The 27,686-nt window shown below is 38.1% G+C and overlaps 1 protein-coding gene and 1 long non-coding RNA gene across 2 annotated transcripts; one reads left to right on the top strand and one right to left on the bottom strand.

Annotated features, from left to right (window-relative positions):
* Positions 1-646: 646 nt before the first annotated feature.
* On the bottom strand, positions 647-27,686 carry arl8b (ADP ribosylation factor like GTPase 8B). The gene is made up of 7 exons (XM_003217785.4): positions 27,423-27,686; positions 7,891-7,971; positions 6,916-6,989; positions 5,541-5,634; positions 4,468-4,535; positions 4,134-4,204; positions 647-3,031 (listed from the first exon to the last, which is right to left on the bottom strand). Exons 1-7 carry the CDS (start codon positions 27,543-27,545, stop codon positions 2,982-2,984), a joined length of 561 nt encoding a protein of 186 aa, XP_003217833.1. The 5' UTR covers positions 27,546-27,686; the 3' UTR covers positions 647-2,981.
* LOC134296005 (uncharacterized) lies at positions 4,158-5,455 on the top strand. The gene is made up of 2 exons (XR_010002555.1): positions 4,158-4,236; positions 5,005-5,455. It is a non-coding gene; the product is annotated as an uncharacterized LOC134296005 (long non-coding RNA).

Here is a 27,686-nt window from a genome sequence, read left to right as displayed (position 1 = left end):
AAGAACATACAGCTAGGGAAGGGCCTTTGAAATTAGGTCCAGAGCCCACCCCTGTGTTAAAATACTCAACACTTTTTTAATGAGAGCATTCTGCTAGACAAATAATGGCACATGTTCCTATTATACATACCAGAGAAATGTTTAAAGTAGGAATGGGGAATGTGGGCCCATGCACAGCCCTCAAAGATGTTTGCGGCTCCTGGGCCACCTCATTTTTGGGGGGGACAGACCATATAAATTTAAATCTTTCCCTTGTCCCAAAATAAGGTTTACTTTACTTTGTTCCTCATTGAAAAAATAACTTTCCAGAGTTGAAAATCAATGTAAAGAGGTTCAAAAACATGTCAAAATTGTTCCCACTGCCCCTAGAGTGTACTTTTTAATTCATTACAACATGTTTTAGAAATGGAGACATGAAGATAATACAGCCTCTACCATCCCTGGTTCAAGAGAATTGGCAAGGTCATGTTTCATACACCCAGTTTAGATTTTTCTAAAGACAGAATATTCTCCATTACACTCATTTCCAGCAGATATATGAACAGTAAATGTATTTCAGTAAAATGCGCAGTTTAAGCTTGTATTCTTATCACATTAAAGTCATACACCAACCATGTAAAGTCAAACTAGATATAAGATGCCAAGATGACCCTGAAAACTTAAGTTTATTGGATAAGCTAACCAGCAGTAAACCAACAAAATGCAATCCACCTAAATAAAAAAATTCACATATTTACAAAGTTTGGTAAATGTATAAGTTTTTCACATGCCAAGATTAATGCACAGATTAAAAAGTTGGTAGTGGTTTTTGAATGTCAAAATGCTGAAAGCGATGAAGTATACACAAAAACTCTTCAGTACACTAAATTACACAACAAGCCGGTCACCTAAACCGTAGTTTGGTTCCCACAGGAAAAGTAAAGACATCCCAGATCAGTTTCCTTCAATTCCTTTTGAGGCACAGGCAGAAATGCTCTAGTTAAGTGTAGCTGTCCAAAGTGAACTACAACTACTACAGCAAGTCACTGAACCGTCTCTACAGCACCAAGACATGATAAATTAAAATTGCAAGCTCAATGTATAAATGGAGACCACGCTCATGTCTGTGCAACAATGCAATAATTTATAGGGGAACTGTAAGGCCATGGCAGTATATAAATCAAAATCGGCTGTCCCAGGGCACATTGGTTAACTTGGTCCAATAGCTCACTGTACAAGTCTCACACATTATTTCTGCAATGCTTTAAATGCATTCCACTGGGCAAGGCCTTCAGCTGCAGCATTATCCTGCTTTGCTTTTCCCAAACAGAACTGGTTCACACTTTTACAAAATATTCTGTGCACTGTTTTGTAAAGGCATGACTCTTTGTTTTGCAGAGAACCTCAAATTAACATCAGAATTTCTGCATAAGACTAGAAGAATACTTAGATAGGGAACAAAAATGTACAGCAGTGTTAAGTCTAGTATAAGAATGAGAATGAAGCAGCCCCCAGATTATGTTTGACTGTAACTTCCAGCAGGCTTAAGTAAGCGTAAATAGGATGATGAATGTTGTGAGCTGCAGTCCAATGACATCTACAGGATTTCATGATTCCTACTGTGGTAAGAGATGTTAATCTTCAAGAGACAATTTCATAGTAGATTGTATGTATATGAACAAGCCCCAAAATGTACCCAATGGATACAAAGACTAAAAAATGTAGCCTCAAAGTGCATGCAAATGATTTGCCTTAAAAAAAAACAACCCAGTTTGAGGCAACACAAGCAGCTACTCAGTATATTTGTATGAGTACTGTGGACAACGTTAACATTATTTGAATGAACAAAACCAGGCTCATCAAGTCTGTCCCTTTAAGATGTTGGCACTGCCAAGAAAGTAGAGCTACAAAAGTAGTGTTACAGGGTTGTCTTTTTTTATAGTTCACACGCCACTATGCTGTAAAAGCTGACCAAGAAACACAATCAGTTCATTGATTATTTTGTGCTCCAGGACATTGTTTTAACATTTCACAGTCTGTGGATTTTCTACATGATATCACACTTAGAAAAGCAGGCAAGCCTAGAGTTGTCACAATAGCCTAGGCGTTTTCTAGCACCAAATGCAACTGTGCACAACTATTCCATTAGCAGAAGGACAAGTCAGAGAGTGATATTTTGTGCCGGAGGCCAGTGTGACACCAGGAGTGTCATGCAGCCATACAAACTTTGCAAAGCATTTCAAGGAACATGGCATGATTGTTTGTCTAGACTTGGGTTATTTCACTTTTTCCCTGCTTGTGTAATTAACATTACTGAAAGCAATATTTTGAAGTACTCTTGTTCCCTACTTCCCCCTCAAGAACATCAGTATGTATAAACTCCTCAGCAATGGCCTGCACAGATACAAAAAAGTTGACAACTGACATTTTCTAATTCACTGGGTGAATATAACATGAGAAATCAGGATAATTTAGTGATTTAATATCTATAGTGCCTGGTACTTTCCATTGCAAACCATTTTTTAACAATACACATCACATGCATCTGAGAGAAAAGTTAGTATCCCATTTAAAGTGTTTGAAAAGCTTTATATAAGTACAACACACAGTGCCCATACCCTCATGCTGCCCTGTGTAAGCCTCTTCCAAAGAGCCACTAAATACAAGAATTAAATTAGCTTTCTGAAAATCAAATATAAAAACCTGGCTCAGGAAGGTTAGAGCAGACAACCTTTGATTTAATAATAACTTTCATGAAGAGGGGACACCCGCTGCCACTGTTTTGAGATGAACTTAATAAAAACATTTGCACAACTCATGACAACGCTATCCATTTTTTTGACAGAAATAGGAATATAAGTCATTCAGCAGTGCACATGGAGGCATGAACTGTGAAAAAAGGCAATTCCTTGGATACAGGAGAACTATCCTAGATAATATTTCATCATGGAGGGAGTAGACAATTGAGAATATGGCCAACTGGGGAATTATCTGTAAGTTTTTCAGCTTCTTCTAGATTTTGAATGCTGAATAAGCCACTGAAGTGTGATATCTAGGGAAAAAATAAAAATTGATCATTCATCTTCAAGTTATTTCACTGCCTAAAATATCAAACATAAAAATAAAACATAAACTCAGCTCTACACATCTAGAGGCAGACTGATGTTATTTGAGTATAATCCAGTTCTGAAAATACCTCTAACCATCTCAGCAGACATTCTGGATAGGTTCTAGATGTTAAAGCTCACACAATATGTGTTTGTTCCTTAACTATTACTACTTGCACAAGAAAGCAAGGCAAAAAAATAAAATGGAAAGACTGTTCTCAGATTGGTTAATAGGGGAAGCCAAGTTCCAATTCATATTGCTGGACAGGTAGATGTTACTCTGATACTCTGGTGCCTTGCTTTCATTACACAGGGCTTTCTGTAGCAAGCTCCTTCATCTACTTGCAATAGCTTGCATTTCTATAGTAGAGGACTTTCTCAATTAATAGAAGCATTTCGAACTATGTAACGCATTTGACCAAAAGCTGTTTTCGCAACAAAGCTACTAACAATAAAGAAAAATGTAATCAGCTTATGTAATTGGGTGCATCTGACTGTGTATTTATCTGGGCACAGGCTGCACTGGATTCAATGGTATTTGTTTCCAAGGATGAATACTTCTGTCACATTAGAAACTGCATTAGGAAAGTAAGATCTTTCCCACTATGAGATTTATGTGAGGTATTCAAACAAGATGCAGTTCGTCCTCCATACCTGCAGGAACCGTACCTGTAGTTTCATCAACCCACATCTGAGGTATAGCTGAGGTATCTCTATGAATTTTTTAGGACCTCCGGACAATTCTATGGTATGTTTTTGCTGGATGTTAGCATAGTCCCTCCTTAGAGGACCTAATAAATTCCTAGAGAAGAAAGTCTTTTAAAGTAACATGGGTGAGTCCCAAATAACACATGTGAATTTTAGTTCCACAAACAATGTGCTATATACAAACCCAGAACAAGTTCTGAGAAAATGTATTATTAGGGCACATGCCAGCAAAATTCTGCTAAATGCCTGAAAGCAAAGCGAAATCACTGAAAGCAGAACCCTAGTACAAATCCAATTTCACACCATCCATGTCAGCTGGCTTTTCTGAAATGTAATTACCTATATTGTCCTTTTCCTTGCAGGAAATGGAGTAGCAACAGATTTCTCTGTCTTGAATAGCAGCCAAATTCCTGGAAGAGAAAAACACACAGAAGCCAAGTTGGTAACAACTGACAGCATCCTGCTTAATCTGAAGGCATACTAATCCTTAGTACAATTAATAAGAATAATTACATCTAATCTATGAGAGCGCTCATCCCTTTCTTCTAAAGAGCCACATGGCCATGTGAAACTGGCCACTGCAATAGGTTTATGGATTAGCAAAATTACATTTGGAGTAGGAAAACTTGGCACAGAGCATCTTAATAAATATTTTCTTAATAAAATCACTTACATTTTTTCAATAAGTTGCTTCTCATCCAAAGCATTAGGGAGATCTCTCTTGTTTCCAAGTACTAAAACCTGAAAAAGTCAAAATAATGCATTTATCCTGCTAATCTTTGGAAGGCAACAGTTAAAACTATCAAGTAACACAAAATATAAACCATTTTCTTGTAAACCACGCATACAGAGCAAACAAAGCAGTCACGTGAAAGAAGTAAAATGTAATGATGTCATATCTAGATAAGAGATGAGAAAACTGCAGGCTGCCCCAAAGCCCTTTATTGCAAACATACATACACACACACACACACACCCAGCCAAGTAAAATGGAAAAGTGTTGCCCGCCATGTGTCTGTGAGACTAAAATTGGCCTCCATTTCCACTATAGTTGTCCATCCTGAACTAAATGATTAACTTAAAACCAGCAGTGGCCAGACCTTAGTCGAGAACTAATAAATGAAAAATATCAGTACGCTGCTCTAGGCTGCACTATATTGAGAGGCAACCCACATCCTCACACTATTTATATTTTTAACCTTTTTTGTAGAACAAGACAAACCTGGACTACAGATCTAATTATGTCGTGGCCAGCTCATACTACAGCACCATCAATAAGCAAACCACATCTCATATTACAACAGTCCAAGGATACTGCATTTGTTATGTACCTTGGAGAGAGAAAAGCTTCTAACTGGACTGCATTTTTGTCTTGACTTTAAATTAAGCATTTTATACTGTTTTCAAAGACACTTCACTGGTTATACCTGTTTTTAAAGGTATTTCCATAGTTGGGACAGGACAGGTAGAAATATTGAATTAATTAATTAAAAATCAGTTTCATTTAAGTAAATAGGCACAATTTAATAACTTTATGAGACTGACTACCCATCAAAGACATGTTTATCAATGTGGAATAGACAGAGCCAGAAGAAATGGAAAGTAGGTGTGGGTGAGAAGGGCGGGGCATAAATGTTGTAAATAAATAAATAAATAAATAACACAAGGTCAAGTTTCTTCTTTCAAAGATATTTTGGCTCTTTTCTCCATAATAACTATATGCAGAACCAGAGGTATACTACTCACAGGAATTCCTTGTAATTGCGGTTTGTCTAGTAGATTGTGCAGCTCATTCCTAGAAGCTTCTATCTTTTCACGATCTGCAGCATCTACCATATACCTATTAAAAAGAATGTGTTTTAGTAACCAGGTTTGGAGACATTAAATGTTAATGCAATATACTCTTTCCAAATCAAAGTAAAATATACATCTTCCCTCAATCACTAGAGGTTCTGTAGTGATGAGGATGACTTCTTCTTCTTCCTCTTCCTTTCTAAGCTATTTTCCCAATGGAAGCATTAGCATTGTGACTATCGTTTCCACAGTGCTTTGTTTTGGGCATTCTCAGGTCTCAGGCTGGCAGCACACATGTCTCCATTAATGGTGTCCATCCATCTTTTCTTTGGCCGTCCACGTGGTTGTCGGCTTGTAATCTCCAAATGTAGTGCTGTTTGTGCTACTGATGTTGGCTCTTTTTCATGACATGGCCATACCACCGTAAACTTGCTTTTTGCATTTTATTTCTGATCGCTTTTATGTCATCATTTGGCACACGGTCAAAAATGTCAAGACAAGTGTCCATCTCAGCATTTCCATTTCCATTGTGCTAAGGGCTTGTTCGTGTTTCTTTGTTGTTGGCCAGCATTCTGTCTCATAGATGGTGAACAACTGTAGTGTAGATGTGTTGTTGAAGGCTTTCATGGCTGGGATCACAGGGTTGTTGTATGTTTTCTGGGCTGTATGGCCATGTTCCAGAAGTATTATCTCCTGACATGTCGCCCACATCTATGGCAGGCATCCTCAGAGGTTGTAACACACTTCGCCACCGGGGCTCCTGTAGCTTTGCAACTTACAAATTTAGTATTTCCCTTTTCTTATCATAGACTGTTTTGTACTCAGTAAAAATATTAAGATTATTTCCAAGCCTACACTGTTTGAGCTACTTTCAAGTCCAGAAACAGCAGTCAAGAATTTGTAGATATTAAGATACTGTGGTTATGCAGCCTACAATGTTTACATGTAAAGCAGACGGCCATAGATGTTTGAGTTTTTTTAAACACCTCTACTAGATTTGTGCAGATGTCACATGCAGCACAATAAAAAGAAGTGGCAGTGAGTCCTTCCTCCTCCTTTCATGTGAACATAAATTTGAAAGATTTTGTTTTATTTTAGTTTGTTATTTTGTCCAAACCAGAAGAAACATGATTAGCACATACTGTGCTTTGTTTCAAACAATTCAACCTGAAATTGGAGATCAGAACTGACTAAAGCTTGTTCTTGACTCACAGGTGCAATGTACACTACAGTACTTCATAATTTCAGGTTTGTATTGAGCAAACCTTGACATTGCTCAACAGTTTAGAGTAAATTCTCTAAGTAACCCCAAGATGTTCACACTTACACAATAGCATTTACTCCTCTGCAATAGCGTTCCCACATACTTCGGAATCTTGGCTGTCCTCCTATATCCCAGATCTTTAAACAAAGGAAGGAGAGATTATTTGAAGGCTGAATATCAAATCATAAAGATAATTCAATAGATCTGGAAACTGAAGATGTCTGAGAAGAGGAACAACATAGCAGCTCTCCTGTTGTCATTACTTCTACTGTAAGATGACAGATCCTGTCCAAAAACATCAACAACTGTTCGTTTCTGAATTCTCTAAGCAATGTAAATGAATCACAATGAACAGTAATATTCAAAATGCTTGGTCTGGCCTATAAAGCTTAGGTCAAAATCAGCCCACACCCCCTATACAAGTCTGCCCGACTCTTACAATCTTCAGGGGAAGACTTTCTCTCCAGCCCATCACCACCTCCAAGTCCAGGATAGGATGTTTGGGAAGCATTTTTGAATGTACTGCATACCTGAAAATACTTTTAACACAGATTAAAAGCCCTTTTGGCCACCTAAAAACAGAGTTCCTCCTTTTTGGAAAACTATTCTTTCAATATGAGTTGCAGATCGGTTTGAGGTGTTTGTGGAATGACATCTTGTGATGGGAAGTGATTCTCTTGTAGTTGTGGAGCTTAAAAACCTGTATTATCATCCGCATGTGATAATGTCCAAAGACTTGCTTTTAGATGAGGTCTTGTTAAAAAAATAGACTAATTATTTATGCTAATTGAAGGGTCATGACTTGTAAAGACAAAGGTCAATACCTTTTATGTTCCCTGCACTCCATGTATTGTGTGCAGTGCTCTCACAAGTGCTTGAAGCCTAACAGATAATATAAATGAATGAGGAGCAGGTCACTGAAACCAGAAAGAGGAATCTCATTATTCTTTCTGGGCTTAGCTTGAGCTCCTTTCATCAGTTCTTAAAGAGCTTGTTACAGTTCAATGCATTAGCCTTCACAAAAATGAAAATACGTACCTTTATTGTAACGTTACCCTTGGTAACCTTCCGCATGTTGAAGCCCACTGTAGGAATCATATCTTCACTGAACTGACCTGACTGGGGAGAGGAAAATGAGACAGCCATTAGCAAGACAACAGAGGATCTCTCAAGCAATGCAATTAGCTTTTTAACAACATATTATTTTCCTTCCAATATAAGAAAGCATGACTGAAAATGCCAGAGAACACCCAAGTTGTACACTGCTAAAGCAAGATTTCATGCTACTTCCTACGGTCCTTTTCTGAGGGACAAAGCATACAGTTCAAATAGCTAGTGAGCAAGTATCACATGCAAGGCCATGAAACTCTTAAAATGGAGGCAGGCAGGGGAGGGAGAAGAGAAGATTTGCTTGAAAAATACTGTATCATGTGCATTGACTCAGAAATATCATTGGTTAATGAAAATAGCATGGGAAGGGTTTGAAATCAAGTATGACAGACCTAATAATCATTTTCAATAGCCGACTTAGGTCCAAATGTCATATTCTGGAAATTGGTTATCAGCTCAAAATATACTCCAAAGTCCCTGTTGCAGCAGGATGGCACCTTGAAGAACCTGTATTGCTTCTGCACTCCATGGGAAGCCACACTGGTAACAAATTGCAAAATTTCCTGATATTAAACTGGAAAGTCTACTTCAAGATGTGTACAAACCTGAAATGTCAAGCAAGTTTTAACAAATGTAATGCTGCCACAGGAAATAATGTGTATCATGGCACTTCAATATAAAATGAAGCAATGGCTTCAGAGCCCATAGGCTGCAGTTTGATTCACTCCTTTCCACCACCTACATGGAGCATAAGGGAAGCCTTAGATGTAGTCCTTTATACACAATTTGACTTGTCAACCAAGACATCTGCTGATTTAGATTAAAGAAAACAGAGCACAGTCACTGTGCTTCTGATAGTTGTAGAGAAAATCATGTAGCTATGAATTCTGTCAGACCTGATCCCCAATCTCTACCTGGTTAAGTTCTAGCTGATCTAGGAAAGTGAGATGGTGACTATTTGCAGCCACAAACAAATATGAAGGTCTCTGCAGGGGAGGATGTGAGTGGGAAAAAACACCTTTGAAAACCCTTTTTGGAACTTTTAAGAGCAAATCCATTCTTGCACATTTTTTGAAAGAAACACAGAAATGTCTGTTACTTTAGGAGGTATGTGTGTGTGTATGTGTGTGTGTAGACAGACAGACAGACAGACAGTTTGACATAAAATGGTTGTAGGAAATAGATTTCTGTGGCTTCAAAATTTCTGTAAAGCTAACATTTCTAGCTAGAAAGACTTTTGCTGTTAAAACAGGGCAAATATTTCAGTAGGGAAAAATGTTTAATCTTGGGGAAAGATAACATTCTTGGTGCTGTATAACTATATGCTCTCCATAGCATTTGTTGTGATGCTATCATAAAAGCTACAGCAGAACTTTCCAAATGGTGTGACACAGTACATTTAGGTGTCAGTAACAGCATGTAGACTTGTCATGCAAACATAAAAAATGACAAAAATCTTAGAAATGTATGTTATTACCTTAAAATCATATATTTTTAATATATAAATGAAAGGTTTTCATGTGTTATGTTGTGTCCCCATGCATTTCATTATTACAATTTATGTATGTGTCCATTTCTCTTATAAAGGGTTGGTTTAATCTCCGGTTTGCCAGTAAAACTAAATTACTGTGTTGCGAAATGATGCATGTTTAAAAGGTGCGACTTCAATATGAAATGTATGGAAAGCTCTGAGCTACAGGCTAAAATTTATCAGAGCAAGAACTAACACAGGTCCTCCACAAAGCCATGATGCAGTCTCCAGAAGTCGGTTCTAGCCACAGTAGAAGTCACCTGTCAGTGTATTAACATGTATTTGCAAGAAGAGTTCAATTCAGGCTACCTTTGGGACAGGTATCATATTTCAGTTATCTAAAAATTTCATTCACAAGCATGAAAAGGGCACAGGACAAAGTAAGAATCAGCATTACAAATCGTAAAAATTAACTACGGTATATTTTCAGAAATTTAAATTAATGGAAATAAGGATTGAATTAGCCATACATATATGTTGCTAAATTTACAAAATGAATCCATCTCTATTCTGCCATGGAATGAGACTGTGGACATTTCTTTCCATTCCTCATTCTGCGGTTTGCCAGCTTTACAGCATTATCACTTCTGTTTAACCAATGCAAAAAGTCTGAGAAGACATGAGTTAAAAATCTACACTTGTGACCCTGACACCTCATGACCATGTTTATTTATTTATTTATTTATTTACATACATCATTTTTACCCCGCCTTTCTCCCGGGGGGGGGGGGGGGAATCAAGGCAACTTACAATAAATAGGAAAAAATTCAATGCCTAAAAATAGTGTACAAAACAACAATTCATATAAAAGCAGATACCATTACAAAATAAAGTCACATTATATAAAATTTTAAACATATCCAAGATGTTAGTAACAAGCAGCTTGAGACCTATAACACTATGTAACATAATTTTTGATCCTGGGTTACAAATGTCATTTCCTAACTGGTTTATCATAAAATAATGGGAAAAGTTTACTAAATTGCACATTTTGCTAGTTTTTCAATGAATATAACTAATTCAACATAGTTTGTGGCAGCCACAAAAACGAAGTTTTTGGAGTGTAAAAACCACTTTCAAAGTAAGTACCACACAATTAAACAGGAAACAAACCAGGAAGATATTTTCTTTTCAAATTTGTTATACAGTGTAATTTGATTTCTGAAATACGTATCCATATATGTATTTTAAAGCTCATACTTCACATAATTATTACACAAAGCAATTAATTTATATTTAGCTAGAGCCGATGCTGGGATTACAATATTACTCTTTACTCCATTCAACTCCATATCTTGCTTTGAAGCCAGTTTGAAAAAGGTTGAGGAAGTGTGAGTCATTCATAACTACCCTTTGACTTTTCTGAGAAGATGGTCTGAAAGGTTGGAGTAACCCTCAGGAACAACATGACTATAGGAGAATATAGTAAAAATGGTTTGTTCCCACTTTGTCCAGGAGGAATCTTTCCTGGGTTTCAGAGACAAGGACAGAGATTGCTCACAGATTTCTTTTTTAAAGGGTTCCTGCTATCCTTGATGCACTATGCAGTAAGACACCTGACATAATTTCATGACATACTTTTAGGAGAGAATGAAAGCAAACTCCAGAACATTTGGGGTTATGCAATGATATCACCATGCATATTTTCTTGTAAAAAACATTAAAATCTAAAATGTTGTTGTTCTGGTTTTTCAAAACACTCAAGAGTATAGAAAGAGCAAGTCTAAAGATTTTGAAATTGGAAGAAGCTTATTTTCTCCTAGCCATAAGGTGAAAAAAGCACTTCAGAGCTGGAAGAAGGTGTTATGTACTACAATAGAAACAAGCTTACATTTATCTGCTTGAAATTTATTTTTGCATGAATACTTCCTTTTTCATAATTTTGTACATCATAACAGAATTGTTCCTAATCTGATGCTTTGAAGGAAAGCTACTTCCACAATTTCTTCAGTGACGTGGGGTCTGCCAGTAAAAATCCCCTTACAATTAAATCTGAGAGAAAGGAGAAGCCTTTTTCGAATCTTCTCAGAGAAAAGTCCTCCTTCCACTATCTTCATAGCATTCCCCTCATCACAGAGTTTTTAATAGAAGCAAAAAAGTGATGAGAGCAAACAGCATCACTTGTAAAATATGGGATATACTGCAGAATACTGGAAGTGATAAAAATTTTGATTTGATGACTGAAAGTGATAGTGCCATTCCATTTTTCAGTGGATAAATATCCACATTCTATTGTAATAGGATACACATCTTCATGCCTAAATGAGGACAAAAAAATAAGGACAAGTAATATGTTATATGGATTGCTTTTTTAAAAAAATGCCTACTGCATCACATACAGCCAGCATTTATAGTGTAATATCCCCATCTGGTTTCCCTCTGAATTTAGCAGAACGGTTTTTTTTAGACATACTTCACAATCTGACTAAGATTTTAAAAAATCAATAGTTTGAGAATCTAAATCTATTGACACAAGTATAGGCATTCCACGAGGGAAATAAGAATATGAAACTGTACTTGAAATATATGGACATCACAGTTGTGACTAATGTGTCTATCAGGGGACACTGATGTTCTGCCTACCACAGAAAAAGAAAACCCAAATAGCTGTATGGAAATACACAACCAACACAGCAAACAACTCAATAGCAATCCAACTACCCAATGACCTTTTTCCACAAGTACAACCAAATAAGAAGCTCAATTACAAAGCATACCCCATATTCACAATTAAGAAGTCTGTTGTTCTTAAGTTTATAGTCAGTCACCTCTGTAATACACTGAAACATACAAAGCAGATAGAAACATTTAATAGAAATATGATCCTATTACATTGCAGGCAATGAATACTGGAAAGAAAATCCTATACTGTAGTGTATAAATATATGTACAGCTGTCCTTCCAAATTTGCAGGTTAAATAATCAGACTGCTGTATTTGCCACCACCTCCACTGTTGCCCTATATGGGACTGACAAAATATATTCTGTCTAGGCATTTGTAAGTCCTCCAGTGTGATTCAGAAGGATTCTGATTCTCCTCCAGGGATAATGATGGTGCTGATGATTCTGATTTCCCTCCAAGTAATAATTATTACTCCTGGAGGAAATTGACCAGAGAATCACGCCAGAGAAATTACAAATACCTAGAGAAATGTTCTATCAAGTTACAAGAAGAGGGCCTATATTCATGGTTTTCCCACTGTCACAAGGTGTCTTGAGCCACCAAACATGTCAAATATGGAAGGCTAACTGGATTTCTAATGCTGTGTGGTGATGAAATGATACGATCATGACAAAATAAGCTATTTAATTGTATATAAAGTATTTTAAATACATGGGACCGTTGTTAAGAATCCTATCTTGGAAGAAAGATGAGACATAAATTCAATAAAAATAAATAAAGTTTGCTTGATTAATTGTGAAAAAAATCACTACGTTGGGGACTTTTTTGGTGCTGCTGACTGCAAAGTCACTAGCTAAAGTGTTAGAAAATGTTAAGCTTCACCGAGCTAGGAGCCACAGAGGCACAATGGATCAAACCCTTGTGAACTGCTAATCTGGGTTGGGTTATTTACCTGAAGGTTGCAGGTTCAAATCGAAGAGATGGAGTGAGCTCCCATCTGTCAGCTCTAGCTGGCAGGGACATGAGAGAAGCCTCCCAGTAACACATTTGGACGTCCCCTGGGCAATGTCCCTGTACACAGCCAATTCTCTCACATCAGAAGTGACTTGCAGTGATATAAGATGTACACAAATGTCTCCTGGTTTCAATACAGACAATTAAAGGAATACTTTAATAAGGACAGGAAATTAGGTTTCATGACAAAAGAATCAAGCTGGGATAAAATAATGCAATTAGACAAGAAGGAAATTACAAAGATATACAAGTTGTTGCTCCTGTGGTCCACAGAAACAGAAACAGTGAAAGAATGTATGATAAAATGGGCCCGAAATATTGGACACCTGATCCAAATGGAAGACTGGGAAAAATGCTGGAACAAAAAACTAAAATATACGTACTCTTTCAATGGAGCCCCGGTGGCGAAGTGTGTTAAAGCACTGAGCTGGAGACCAAAAGGTCCCAGGTTCAAACCCCGGGAGCGGCGTGAGCGGCCGCTGTTAGCCCCAGCTCCTGCCAACCTAGCAGATTGAAAACATGCCAATGTGACTAGATTAATAGGTACCGCTCCTGCGGGAAGGTAATGGCGCTCCATGCAGTCATGCCGGCCACATGACCTTGGAGGTTACAAATGGAGATGAGCACCAACCCCCAGAGTCAGACATGACTGGACTTAACGTCAGGGGAAACCTTTACCTTTACCTACTCTTTCAACTTAAAGGAGAACTGGTATAAGATGATATACCAGTGGTATATCACTCCTCAAAAATTGGCTAAATGTTTCAATAATGTAAAAGAAAAGTGTTGGAAATGTGGCTCACATGTGGGATCTTTTTCCACATGTGGTGGACATGTAAGACAGCTGCAAACTACTGGAGAATGATCCACCAAAAATAGAGACAATCCTAACAATCAAAATAGAAATGAAACTGGAATTTTGCCTAGTATGTATAATACTTTGAAACAGAAAAGAATAAAGACATTTTATTTAACTATTTGGTGAAAGCAGCGAGAATTATATACGCAAGAAATGGAAGAACAAGGAAACCCCAACAACAGAGGACTGGATGGTGAAAAATCTAGATGTTGTGAATGTGGATAGTTATGAATATGGATAGATTAACCTATCAGCTAAAGATATGCAGGGAATTCTGAAAAAAGCAACAGATTGGATACCAGTAAAAGAATTCATGAAAAAATAAAAAATGAATGTTATTACTTAACAATAATGAAAACGCACTTATAAGGGACTAACATGCAGAAAGAATGAACTGGAGATGCCAAATGAACAAGAGAGATTTTCTAAAAGATTTTTAGGACCTTGAAGCATGAGAACGGAAGTCAACAACTGACACCCCCCCCCCGCAAAAAAACCTGAATTTTTTCCTTTTCTTCACCCTCTACCCACTTCCCATACCCACCCATCACACCCTTCCCCCATTACCCTCCCCAATTTTTATCCTTTCTTATCCCTTAGTTTTTAAATACTACCACTGTAAGAAAATATCAATAAAATTATTATTAAAAAAAAGAAGTGACTTGCAGTATGTTCTCAAGTCGCTCCTGACACAATAAAAAACTAGCTGTCAAAGTGAAGGCAGGGTTATTCTGGAAGGCAAGTGTCCTGTCTGTTGCATATACCTCTGCAAATGGGATTGCTGAAATAATAAATAAATAAATAAATAATTCAATGTAATTCTGCCATTGCTTCACTACTCAAATCTCATCACATAACCATCAGATATGTACCTGAGATGGACATCTGGGAAACATGGAGCATTTATGCAGCATCTACCTAGATTAAAATGGAAAAACCTATGATCTTAAGATTTAACCCCTAAATAGCAGATGAGACATTTTATGTACATGTAGCTACTTGAAAGGAGAATAATATTGTTTACAAGCCATAGTTCTAAAATCCTTCACTATTACATAGAACTTTATTGACTGTTCTGCAGGATACTTGTACTGGCTGGCAAACATGATAACTTCCCATGAGGTAAGAGTGTAAACAAAGAAAAGAAACTTTGTCCAAGGATAGAGCTGGATAAGGAATTTGAACCTTGGTCTCCTCCATGTAATAAAGTCCTGTATACAACCATCTACTCATGTAACTATCCAGTACCTACAAATGTGCTAAAATAGATCCAAATGGAGACACAGTGGTTGCAAGGAGTCTCACTGAAAGTCACCAGCTTACCCTACTCCAGATGATGGTTACAGCTGGTGTAATCAGGTAAACTTTATCCCCTGAGAATTCTGGGGGCATACATCTAGAGATTTTACTCTCTAGAACATACCAAATTTTTTCAATGATAATAATTACAGTACAAGAAAGAGAGCATTATTTTTGCAATATTTCATTATGCTATCACTACTGTTTGAACTCTTGTACATGATACTTATTGCATCAGTGGGGCATTCTGATCTTAACAGGCCTATGAGGGTTATAAGCATCGAGATCCAGCCACTCCCCTATTTCTTATGGGCTTGAAAGAAGCTAGGCAACACCTAAGTAAATTAATGAGGGCAATTTTTCAGCAGATGTGAAGGACAGCAAAGCGTCCACAATCTAATGTAAAAGTAGTTATTGTACGCAGAAGTTAAGCTCTGCGTTAGAAGAGTGAGATTGCAGTGTAGTCATATCTAAATTTTGTTGAGAATGATGCTTGAAGTAACAAGCAGATACACCCAAGTAAGAGTGAAACTGTACAATGTAGGAGTGTACCTACATATATGTATATCTGCACAAAAGTTACCTTAGATAAATAATGCCATTCGTTTATCATCAAAACAAGTAAAGAAGAGAAATCATTATAACAGGTTAATTCCTTAAATAAACCAAGATTTCACATCCTTTACTCCCCCAAGGAATTCAAGGAAATATACATGGTTTTATACATCTTTTATGATCGCTGATTGCTACTAAAGAGAATTTATTATTCTTATAACCAATCTAGAAGGTTGTTTGAAGGATAGTGAATGCCCCAAGATAATCTAGAGAGCTTCATCATAAAATGAGGATTCACATTTGTATCTCCCAAGACAAAGCCTAAAAATAGTTATTATACATTATCTATTCCGGGTGTTTTGAATTTCAGCTCCCACTAGTCCTAGCCAGCTTGCTCAATGATCAGGAATTCTGGGCCTAAACCCAAAATATCGGGAAGATCAATGTTTGAGGATCATAGACTACTCTTTGATGGATCAAAGACCTACCTGGGCCTTTGACTTGTTCACCCTGTTCCCAATCACTTTATAGCAGTGGTTCCCAACCTTTGGGCCTCCAGGTGTTTTTGGACTTCAAGTCCCACAGTTCTTAACAGCTGTTAAACTGACTGGGATTTCTGGCAGTTGAAGTCCAAAAAATCTTTGAGGTCCAAAGGTTGGGAACCACTGCTTTATGGGAAGTCCTCCATATAACCATAACAGCAAATGCACTGTAGTTTTCACACTCCCCAACAGCTAATATGTAGAAGTGCAATGCTTCTGTTACTACAGGTTATATGGGCTATCGTGACAAGAAGCCATAGATAACCCTACTCTTCATGGTTTGAGCAACGGGCTGAAAATGGTTTGAGCACTGGGCTGCAACTCTGGAAACCAGGGCTCAAATCCTGGCTCAACCATGGATATTGAGTGACCTCAGGCAAATTACAATCTTTCAGCCTCAGAGGGAGCCAAAAGCATATCTACTCTAAAAAATCTTTCCAAAAAATCCGCTAGGAAATGACTTGAATTTTTTAATGGATAGACATAACTATGAATTGTTTTTACTGTTGTATTTTATTATACTGTTGGGTGTGGTCCCTTTGTAAGCTGCCCCAAGTCCCCTAGGGGAGATGGGGTGGGATATAAGAATAAAGTATTATTATTATTATTATTATTATTATTATTATTATTATTATTATTATTATTATTATTATTCTTAACTGGTCCTTGAGGCAGAGAAATCCAATTTTAACCACTTGCTGTAGGAAGAATTTCCTTTTATCTGTCTTAAAAATCAGATCAATTAGTGAAATAGATAACCTCAGCTTCTGGCATCTAGGAAGATACACCGTCCCCCATGTATTTATTCCATACCACACTTAATTTTGAATGTTACTATCATGCTCCCCCCTTATTCACCTTTTTCCAAGCTACATAGAACCAAACATTTTAATCTTTTCTCATAGGGTAATTGTTACGCTGTCCATCCCATTTCAACATTGCACAAACCATCATTATGTGTTCCTCCATGCCTACAGATTCCAAAATTCCAGGTTACCTAGACTGACCCAGATCACATACTAGACTGATATAGCCTGATCTACTTGGAGATCAATATAGAACCTCAGTTCCATTTAACTCCCACATCTTCTCAGATGTAGGTCTCTGAAAGCTGAAGACTTTCAACTCTTAAGAAGAAAAGTGTCAGAATTCCTAAAATTACTACACACACAAACCACAGTGATAAAACCAGGCAGGTCAGTGCTGTCCTTTCTGGTTACTGTTAGTGCAATCATGCTCTTCTGTACGTATTTCAAATTCAGCAAGCATAAAAGGCATGACTGGTGATCAACACATGCTGCTCAAGGAGTTGTAGTGACATTGATGAACAATGTCAGCTGATTGACTGAAGCATAAACATACCAGCATTTGCTTTCAGAGCTAATGAAATCTACACCGTATAAACATCTTCCACTTCATAGAAGCACAGAGACATCGATCCTCTTCCAGCCTTTCCTCCTAACAAGTTGTGTGACCTTTCACCATGGGCCTACCATTCTGAAAAACCGGATCTTGCTTTTCCTTTTGAATTCTCCTGAACAATAAATGGCCCAAAGCAAATCATTATGGGAAATAAAAGCAATGCAGAGAAATCAGTGGATAATTTTGAGTCTGGATCCACAAACTTAAGTACTGAGGTGCTTGTCAGAGGTCAAATTTCATAGAATCACAGAGCTGGAAAAGAACCCAAGGGCCATCCAGTTCAACCTCCTGCCATGCAAGAAAACACAATAAAAGCACCCCCAAGAGATGACCATCCAGCCTCTGCCTAAAAACTTCCAGAGGAGACTCCACCACATTTTGAGGCAGCATACTTAGATACACAGATGCACAAAACTGGCAACCAATTACAGATCAATGGGCCATCATTACGGGGAATTACATCTGCATTAAAGCATTTATCTTGAGCACTTTGTGTGAATTTTATTTGTTTTTCTGGTGCAAGGTACAAATATGATACGGGTGGGGATTCAGGGGAAGGAATCTGTTTACCACACATTCCCTTTGTCACACCTAAAGGGAGCATCATAGTTCAAGTTGCAGAACTATTCTTCACTCTTGTGTATATTAGCAGGACATCTCTAAAAACAAGTCAAGAAATGTTAGCCAGCCACTACAAATTGTTCAGAACTTCCTCCAAAATCTTTAGCCTTTGAGTCAGCAGTTCAATAGAATTGCCTCAAGATTTCTCATCATTACCATATAGTACAGGCAACTCACCATATAATCTTTCTAGATATCTAGAACAAGTGGTGTTTTTCTTACCATAAATAAGAAACTAAAGATATGGGCATGTCAGTCTGGAATATCAGTATACAAAACCATCTTGTAGCACCGTAAAGAATGAGGGAACAAGGTTGGTAGAATACGCTTTCGTAGACTAAATCTACTTCCTCAGATGCATCCCTTTGCATACATAAATTTCTCACATGTATCCTTTTGCACACAAATAAAAAAGTCACTTGGGTATAAATAACTGTGTAGATGAGTAATAGATACAAGATCAGGATATCTCACGCTTGGAAAAAATCCTTCATCTGACTGTGTGCGGCCAGTCATATAGACACATCCAGGAGGGCTGTTTTTCCCCAATACAACCAAGATGCCACAATGCCAATCATATGTTCATGCAGGCAAACAAAAGTTTACTCTGCATATATGTAAATATTAATTTTATAAATATAGTATTATATTTATTTTATATAAATTTGTTTATTTTATATACACGGGTGTGTATGTATGTCTCTCTCTGTGTGTTTATGTATAATATACTGTGTATATATTATGAACTGTAAATATTTAGCTTTAGATTAGGAAGTAGTTTTGGCTTATTTGCAAATGAAATGAACTTATACAAATATGTAGCATTGTAACTACTTTTTGTAAGATCAAAAGAGTTGTCATGCTGCTCCTACAAAGCCACACTCTTATTTCTTTTTGCATATTTATCCCAACCACAACTTGTTCATATATTGCGTCAGTCACAAACCGTTCAAAGCCTCTTAAGGCTACACAGTAGATATGTACTGTTCTTGGAAAAGTTTCACAGTCCTATTTTAATTCGTAACACATCTCTGGTTCTCAATTTGAGTCTGAGTGTTTAGACTAGTCCAAGCTGCTGCACTAGTACATTTGTGAAAAGTGAAGTAACATCCAGAGAGCCAGCATGTGTAGTGGCTTAAGCACTAGACCACTCCAGAGTGATCGAGGGAAAAATCACATTCTCTTAACTCCAAAGTAAGGCAAAGGTAAGCCTCCTCTAAATAAATTGTGCCAAGGAAGCTTCATAATAAGTTCATCTTAGAGTTGCCATAAATCAAAAATGACCTCAAGGCATATAACAACAAATTAGCACCCATTGCCAGTCAATTACCACTAACAATATGTAAAGATATGCCATGTTCCACTTTATTTTGTTTTCAATTAAAATGTTTTAATGGATTGACATATCTGGGCACTCCCAAAGAACATGATAATCTATTACTTTGTTACATCCATGTTTTTGCTTAGAAATAAAACATAACCAAGCAGTCTTCAATAGCCCAAGTTTTGATTTATTGACCAGAATCTTGGGAGAAATCTAGACTTCAGCTTCATTAGATCATCATTCATGAGTCATGCTATTGTTACGTCTGTCTGGAAAACAAGTCATGATCTGGCTGGATAGATAATTGGATAATAGCCTCCTCTATGCAATACAGCTCATCTGAAAGGCTTAGGAACACAGTGCAAAGCACTTAGCCTCAGCATGCCTGCATTTAAACCAGCTTTGCTCCATTGATATCAATCAAAAGAGCACTTGGTATGATTAAACCATTGTCAAACTCACACAATGATTACTTGAGGGAAGTTAATTTTGTCCTTGAGAAAAATTGCAGACCTTTGACAAGCCCACATACAGCTTTTACAGGGCAATCCCCAGTGCCAGGGATTCAAGTTGAGGGTCTCATCTGAGGTGGCAAATCCTGAGGTGGCAAAAGCCAGTGGACCACACTTTCCACTACTCACTTCCTTCAGACAAGTCCACAAGTGATCCCTCCGAGCAAATAAAGGGTGGCATACTTGTCTTGATGCTAATAAGTCCAAGCAAAAATGTCCAGAGAGTTCACAAGCCCAAAACATCTTGGCATGATGGGCTCCTTCCAAAGAGGAAAGCATTATGGCTGAGGCAATCCTAGAAGCTTTTGGGGTATATGTGCTTTTTTTCTCAATATACACCTAGCTCAAAATACCTTGCTCTGAAAGAGGAACACTGAGAGCAAGCCATTAACAGGGAAAGTCGCATTGGTGCCAGGACCATAGTCATCTCTATCTCAGGTACCTGGGTGGCAGCCATATATATGTCTATTCAGAAACACTGTATTCACATGAACATATTCTTTGAAGACTTATATGATTGCAGCCATCATCATTTCTGGGCTAAATTCAAAGAATACAGAGAGCAGTGGTTAAATCCAAATCAACACCCACAAGATTACTGATGGAAAAGTTGGTACTCAGTTGAAAGTCTGAGGAAAAATATGTTTGGGAGAGGTGAAAAGTTTCTGTTTGCTGTACACTATATTTCAGAGGAAGAGACTGGCAAAATCACATCTGAATTTTCCTTATCTAAGAATTCATGTGATTGCTACAAGTCAATAGACAACCTGAAAGTGCATGTGCACACAAGCAGATTGATCAATTGCAACTTCTGCATGATGGACTGTATATCATCACCAAAATATAGCCCAAGTGACAACAACATAGAGAACCCACTGAACTTTAACATTAAAACTAACAAAACCCTTTTGTTTAAACAATGATTCTCAATCTATGGGTCCCCAGCTGTTTTGGCCCACAACTCCCAGAAATCCCAGCTAGTTTACCAGCTGTTAGGATTTCTGGGAGTTGAAGGTCAAAACATCTGGGGATCCACAGGGTGAGAACTAGTGGTTGATACAAACAATCTTGCAGTCATACATATTAGCAACTTTCACACCTATAGGTGTGGAGATGGATGAAAAAATTAACAATAAGTCACACAATTTCAAATAGTAGAACTAATGCATCTTCATAAATGGTACTTACCCTAAGGACGACTTAAGCTTTTAATTACATTGTTCATGCAAAACACTGTATGAATGGATGCAACATTCAGACAAGCAAGAATACATTTTGTGCATTAAATAAGTATGTGGAAAAATCAAAAGTAGCCCAATGTATGACCAGCACAATTATACAAACAAGAATTGTACAAACTATCCTTTCATGGATTTGTCAACATAAAAATAAAGGCTAGTTGTTTCCCACCTTGCTACATGTATCCCACTGTAAAGAACACATATACATAACTCATGAGATGGAGGTATACACTGCTTATTATGTCTCACACAGGAAGTTTTAATCATGATTTGAAAGATGCCTAGTGCTTTAACATGCCTATATAGCTAACCACTGCTCTTAGGACTCTTGGGACACTGCTCTTAAAAACAGTTAAAGGTTTCTAATATTTAATGCACTTCATTCTATTTTATGTCAGCCTATATCAGGCTATAATATGCCAATACTTCTCTAATGAGAGAGAGGATGCATTTTTTCTATAAGATGTTGAAATAATTTCATTAACTAAAACTCAGTTTTCAAAAAGAACAATAACAATTTCCCATTGAGGCAGCGGTTTTTGTCACAGTCAAGTTCTCCCCAGTTTTATTTTCCAGTAAGAACAAAATACTTTTATTTAGAGTGAAATTGTCCTCCAATGGTAACACATAGAATCATAGAGTTCGAAGAGACCTCGTAGGCCATCCAGTCTCCAACCCCCTCCCAAAATGCAGGAAAACTGCAGTCAAAGAACCTCTAGCCTCTGCTTAAAAGCCTCCAAAGGAGCCTCCACCACACTCCAAGGCAGAGAGTTCCACTGCTGAACAAACCTCACAGTGAGGAAGTTCTTCCTAATGTTCAGGTGGAATCTCCTTTCCTGTAGTTTGAAGCCATTGTTCTGCATCCTAGTCTTCAGGGTGGCAGAAAATAAGCTTGCTCCCTCCTCCCTATGACTTCCCCTCACATATTTATACAAGGCTATCATGTCTCCTCTCAGCCTTCTCTTCTGTAGGCTAAACATGCCCAGCCTTTTAAGTCACTCCTCATAGGGCTTGTTCTCCAAGCCCTTGATCATTTTAGTTGCCCTCCTCTGGACACATTCCAGCTTGTCAACATCTCCCTTAAATTGCAGTATCTAGAATTTGACACAATATTCCAGGTGTGATCTAATCAAGATAGAACAGAGGGGTAGCATGACTTCCCTGGATCTAGGAACTATGCTCTTATTTATGCAGGCCAAAATCCCATTGGCTTTTTTAGGCACTGCATGACATTGTTGGCTCATATTTAACTTGGAATCCATATATAACAAGCTAAACCGAGACAGTAATTAACCTGAAAAACAGAAGTAATTTTGTTATAGTTTGTAAATATAACTCTGAAAGAAAGCTAAACCCATGAAGTTTTCTCTTCAAGAAATAATTATATCAAAAAATAATCACAGAGCAATACCCTAACCTGGTATTTTACTCCACAACTGCAACAAGCTCGAAAGAAAGCTTCCTTGAAAACAATCCAAACTGCTGCTGCCTGTGCACTGATAGCTTCATCAAGAGGTAAGAATTGTACCATCAAGGAAATGCTGCGTGGCTGAGCACCCCAGTACTTTAAGGACTGCCTTACTTGGTACAAACTGAATTTAAAACTGGCTGGGGAAGCTCTGTTTACAGTGTCTTTGATTAATGTGATCTCATGACAACCATGCATGGCAGACCCTTCTTGGGGATTGCTCACCTGTTCATGCATTGATCATGTGGAAACGCATGTTCAAGCACAAATTCAAAATGCATTTATTTCTAAAGCAGCTGGGAGATGGGAAGCTACACAACTTTATAGTTGTTGATTCTTCCTCATGTGTTTACTTATCACAATCTATGTCTTAAGAATTATGACTATACAGTAAAGGTCTTTGTATGTGAATTGATGGGAAATCCTCTGCAGCAGGTTTTGGAAATGCAGAAGATTGCATTTGGCAAATGAGGGAAATTAAGTTACATCACGGTAGTGGACGTCAGCTAGTGTGATACTGAATTTACACAGTAACATAGTCAGTGTATTCACTAATCCCAAGAAGAAGCCATATATAGCATTCAGACCAAACAGAGCAATTAGCCCTATCATTCCCCTTCTACCCCCATTTTGTAAATGTGTGTGCTCTTTGGCACATATTGCCCTAGAGTAGCACTAAATATAGCCATGCCCACCAACTAAACAACCATCTACAGACAGTCCCCGAGAAGACTCGTAGTTACAAACAAATGTGAGACAACAGGAAATGAAAGAAATCTACCCGCTGGAAGGGAAATTCACTCCTGAAAGAGTTGTCACAGGAAAACGATATCTCAATTGCAGCTTTCTCACGAATCCTTGTTTCCACAACAAGCCACATTTTTTCAAATCCAATTCTCACAGGGACCGAAAGTGAAATCTTCAGAACAGGGGCGCAGACAGCAAAACAAACACCATAGGCATGCTAACTCTTCCCTATGCTATCAAAAGCTACTATAATAATAATTTTATTTCTTACCAGCCTCTCCTCAAGGCAGGTCACAGCACAGTCAAAAACACTGATACCTGTTCCGACTTACAAACAAATGCAACCTAAGAACAAATAATAATAACTTTATTCTCGTATCCCACCTCCATCTCCCCGAAGGGACTTGGGGTGGTTAAAAACAGGGACTAGCCCAAAAACAACATAGCATTACATACAACAGTAATTAAAACAGTAATTTAAAACAATATAACAAAGGTATAAACAACATAACAGTTACTTTAAAAGCCTGAGCGTTGATTGCTACATTCAGCAGAGGGTGACTAGTGCAAGAGCTCCGAAAGATCCATAGGTAAAATCAGGGCAAATAGGGAAAGAACAAGGGAACAGTTCCAAACCTACAGAACCTATCTTCTTCATATCTTGTAGACTGGCTGTATTCATACAAACATTTCACACTGTTTGGCTTTATTTGTTTCTCTCTTCAGCAAGGGATTACTTTATTTCATCCTCATTTGGTCTACTTCACATGCACATCCCACTTTCTTTCACATGTTTCAGATTACAAAGCAAGAATGTACTATCAGAATTTCTTAAGAATGCACCTGTATTATCCTAAACATTATGATGAATATTATTGTTCAAAATGTTATCTTTCTAGATCAGGCCAAGGCCCTGTATTCTATGCAAGCATCTCATTGTGGGCTGGCAGGACAGCTTTATTTGCCTCCTCGCAAAAATGCCCTAAGTCAATGTAACAGAGCTATACTGGTGAAAGTCCCAAAAAGCTCCAACCAATATAATTGAGTCACTCAATTTAAACCTGATAGCCTATTTATTTTGGTTCAGCTATTCATCTGATCGTAAGACAGTTCACATATCATACTTGCTTATTTAAATTAGCCACAGTCAGCAAAACAGTTATCTAATCATTCATATTTAAATCACCCAAGATGGATGTAAGCACTTACAAATGCAATCATTTTTAGGGCCAAGTATGACTAACTGCTTAATCCAGTAGACTTTTTCCTTACCCTTTGCCATACAGAGGCAGTAAAATATCAACAGCTTTACAGCCCCTAAGTTTCACATCCCGATTGCAAGGAGGAAGGAAATATTAACAGGCAAAATTCATTACACCCTATGCTAGCCTGCCAAGCCAGCACAAACCAAGAAATATTATCCATCCTTGCAAAGACCTAACATTGATACTACAGAAAACCAGCATATTAAAGACTAAATGTATCCAGAAAGTATCCTCAAGGTACTATAGCAGTGAGTGCATTAGCAGTAGGTGTACCAAATTTCATAATATTAAGAAGGTGGTGCTGGTTTACCCAATCTGATGATTTTATCTGTACACTAGTGACAATCCTACATCTTGCAATACTGCCACACCATAGTAACCAGGAAAATATAGCATCTTCTGCTTATCATAGAGATACAACTGGTAATTTAGAAAGATGCCAACAAAGTCTTTTATTAGTTTTTTATAAGCAAGTTAATGGCCTAACTGAGAGGGTCACATTCTGTAACTGGGCCTAGCGTGGAGGAACTTTCCCCCCCATTCCTAAATAGATTTGCAGTGGGAACTATACCACACTCTCCTATTGTTGCTGCATTAAGTACAAGACTATGTTGACCTACCAGAAGAATGAGCTGAATACAACTCACCTTGCCTTGGTCTGTTTAATGGGCATTGGCGTCACCAAACCTCTTTATACTCAGTGAGGAGTCTTATTAGAACTGAGCCCTAATTCACCAATGACTAATTTGAATTGCTGCTATATCCACAGATACACAACATAGTGATGAGAGGGAAATGTTTGTGGTAGAACTAAACTGCATGTGTGAAAAGGCTTGTGGAATGATAGCCCACCTCATATATGAATATGAAAGACTATGTGACAAGTTGCCTCCAAAGTGCTGTATCACAATGCATTTTTCTAAGCTGTTCTTAAAACAATCGGAGATCTGCATTTTTTTTGATGGATAACACATGTTTACTCACAAACTGAAAATGTTATTTTTGGACTACAACTTCCGAATTCACAGTCAGCATTCTGAGAGATGTGGTCCCAAAACATCACTTGTTCAAACTGGTTTTGTCTATACATGACTGATGGTAACCTATATCCATAGTGAATACCTGTAATAATGTACATTACGTGGGACTTCCAGATTATGGATATAATTGCATGGAATTGTTTGGAAGTTAATTCCCATGAAGTCAATGGGTGCTCCTCATGAGCAAGACGATTCAGATGACGGAGCTAAGTGACTGCCATGATCTCTATAGAAGAACAATATTAAGGCATAACAGCATACACTCTCTTATAGACAATGAAGTCAGTAGGTACCTATCATCCCACTAAATGTAGAAGGTGGTGATAGCAAAGATTCGAAATGAGACAAACATATAACCAATAACTGGTTTATCAAGAATAGCTGCTACTTTTCACCCTTCTAAGAAAACCCCAGACTTACATAGGTGAATGAATAGCTTCTGAGTATTGTCTGTATGCATTTCATTTCACAACCTGGATTGTATGAAGTAGCTTTAGATCATTTTCCGATGGCACAGAGATCTCACATTATATAGCTCTGATAACATTTATCAACATACGGTGTCCTGGGTTCTTCCAAAGATGAACAAGCTCAGAAACTCATCAGCCAGTCAAGGGAGAATTGAGTAAGGCAAAACAAGCATGTTAAGTATTTAGATTCACTGGGATGAGGAAGAAAGTCCCAAAAAATCAAGCTCAAGAAGGCTGCAAAGAAAATGGGATGAATTAAGAGCTCTAGACACTGTTTCCAAAAATTGGTGTGGTTACACAAAGAGCATGAGATCTGCCAAAGATAGAAGAATTGGACTACCATTCTGCAAAGTTGCTTAATCCAGAATTGTGATAGGACAACTGCCTGAATCCCTAAGTGACTGCCTGAATCCCTAAGGAAGAACATGATTAGGGGCCCTTCCACACAGCCATAAAACCCAGAATATCAAGGAAGAAAATCCCACAATATCTGCTTTAAACTGGGTTATCTAAGGCCACACTGCCATTTATTCCAGGTCAAAGAAGATAATGTGGGATTTTATTCAGCTGTGTAAATCAGAACAAGACACCACTCTATGGAGTAAACAAATACCCATTGATTGAGAATGACAGGAAAAATCACTAAGTCCAAATAAACCCTGCTGGGGACACTTCTACATTAAATTAATGTAACTTTGGCTGCCCTTAAACTGGCTCAATCAATCCTATGGGGTCATGGGAATTGTAGTTGGGGGCCTGTATTAATGGTGAATAAATGCCCTAATGCAGGTATGGGCAAACCTGGGCCCTTGCCTGCCCTAATGTAATGGCACCAAAGAGAAAACAGACAGGGCAGTTCAATGGGGAGGGCTTGGGGGTTCCTCGTGAGGCCTCTATGGGGAAGGGAAGGAAAGGGGCGCGTCTCACCGCGATGACGTTGACGAAGGTGGTCTTCCCGGAGTACTGCAGCCCCACCAGCGTCAGCTCCATCTCCTCCTTCCAGAACAGCGACCGGAACCAGTCCAGCAGACGAGACAACAACGCCAGCATGATGGTGCGAGTTGTGGTGGCAGCAGCCCGGTCGCGACTCTAGGCCTCCTGTCCCTCGCCGGACTCCGTCACTCCCGCCTTGGCCGCGAGCGCAGCACCTACTCGCTTCCCCGCCTGGTGGGTCATATGACGCCTCCGAGG

Source organism: Anolis carolinensis, chromosome 2 (assembly GCF_035594765.1).
Source record: "Anolis carolinensis isolate JA03-04 chromosome 2, rAnoCar3.1.pri, whole genome shotgun sequence".
Classification (NCBI taxonomy): domain Eukaryota; kingdom Metazoa; phylum Chordata; class Lepidosauria; order Squamata; family Dactyloidae; genus Anolis; species Anolis carolinensis.
The sequence above is the reverse complement of the archived record's forward strand: the minus strand, read 5'-3'. Positions and strand labels throughout refer to the sequence as shown.

Bases quoted from the DNA above. Each gene is read 5' to 3' on its own strand.
- arl8b (XM_003217785.4), bottom strand. From the start codon at position 27,545: ATGCTGGCGTTGTTGTCTCGTCTGCTGGACTGGTTCCGGTCGCTGTTC. The intron at 5,635-6,915 runs GTAAGTGTGAAC...TCTTTTTAATAG, and splicing joins AGAGGAGTAAATGCTATTGT to GTATATGGTAGATGCTGCAG. The intron at 4,536-5,540 runs GTGAGTAGTATA...TGACTTTTTCAG, and splicing joins CGCAATTACAAGGAATTCCT to GTTTTAGTACTTGGAAACAA.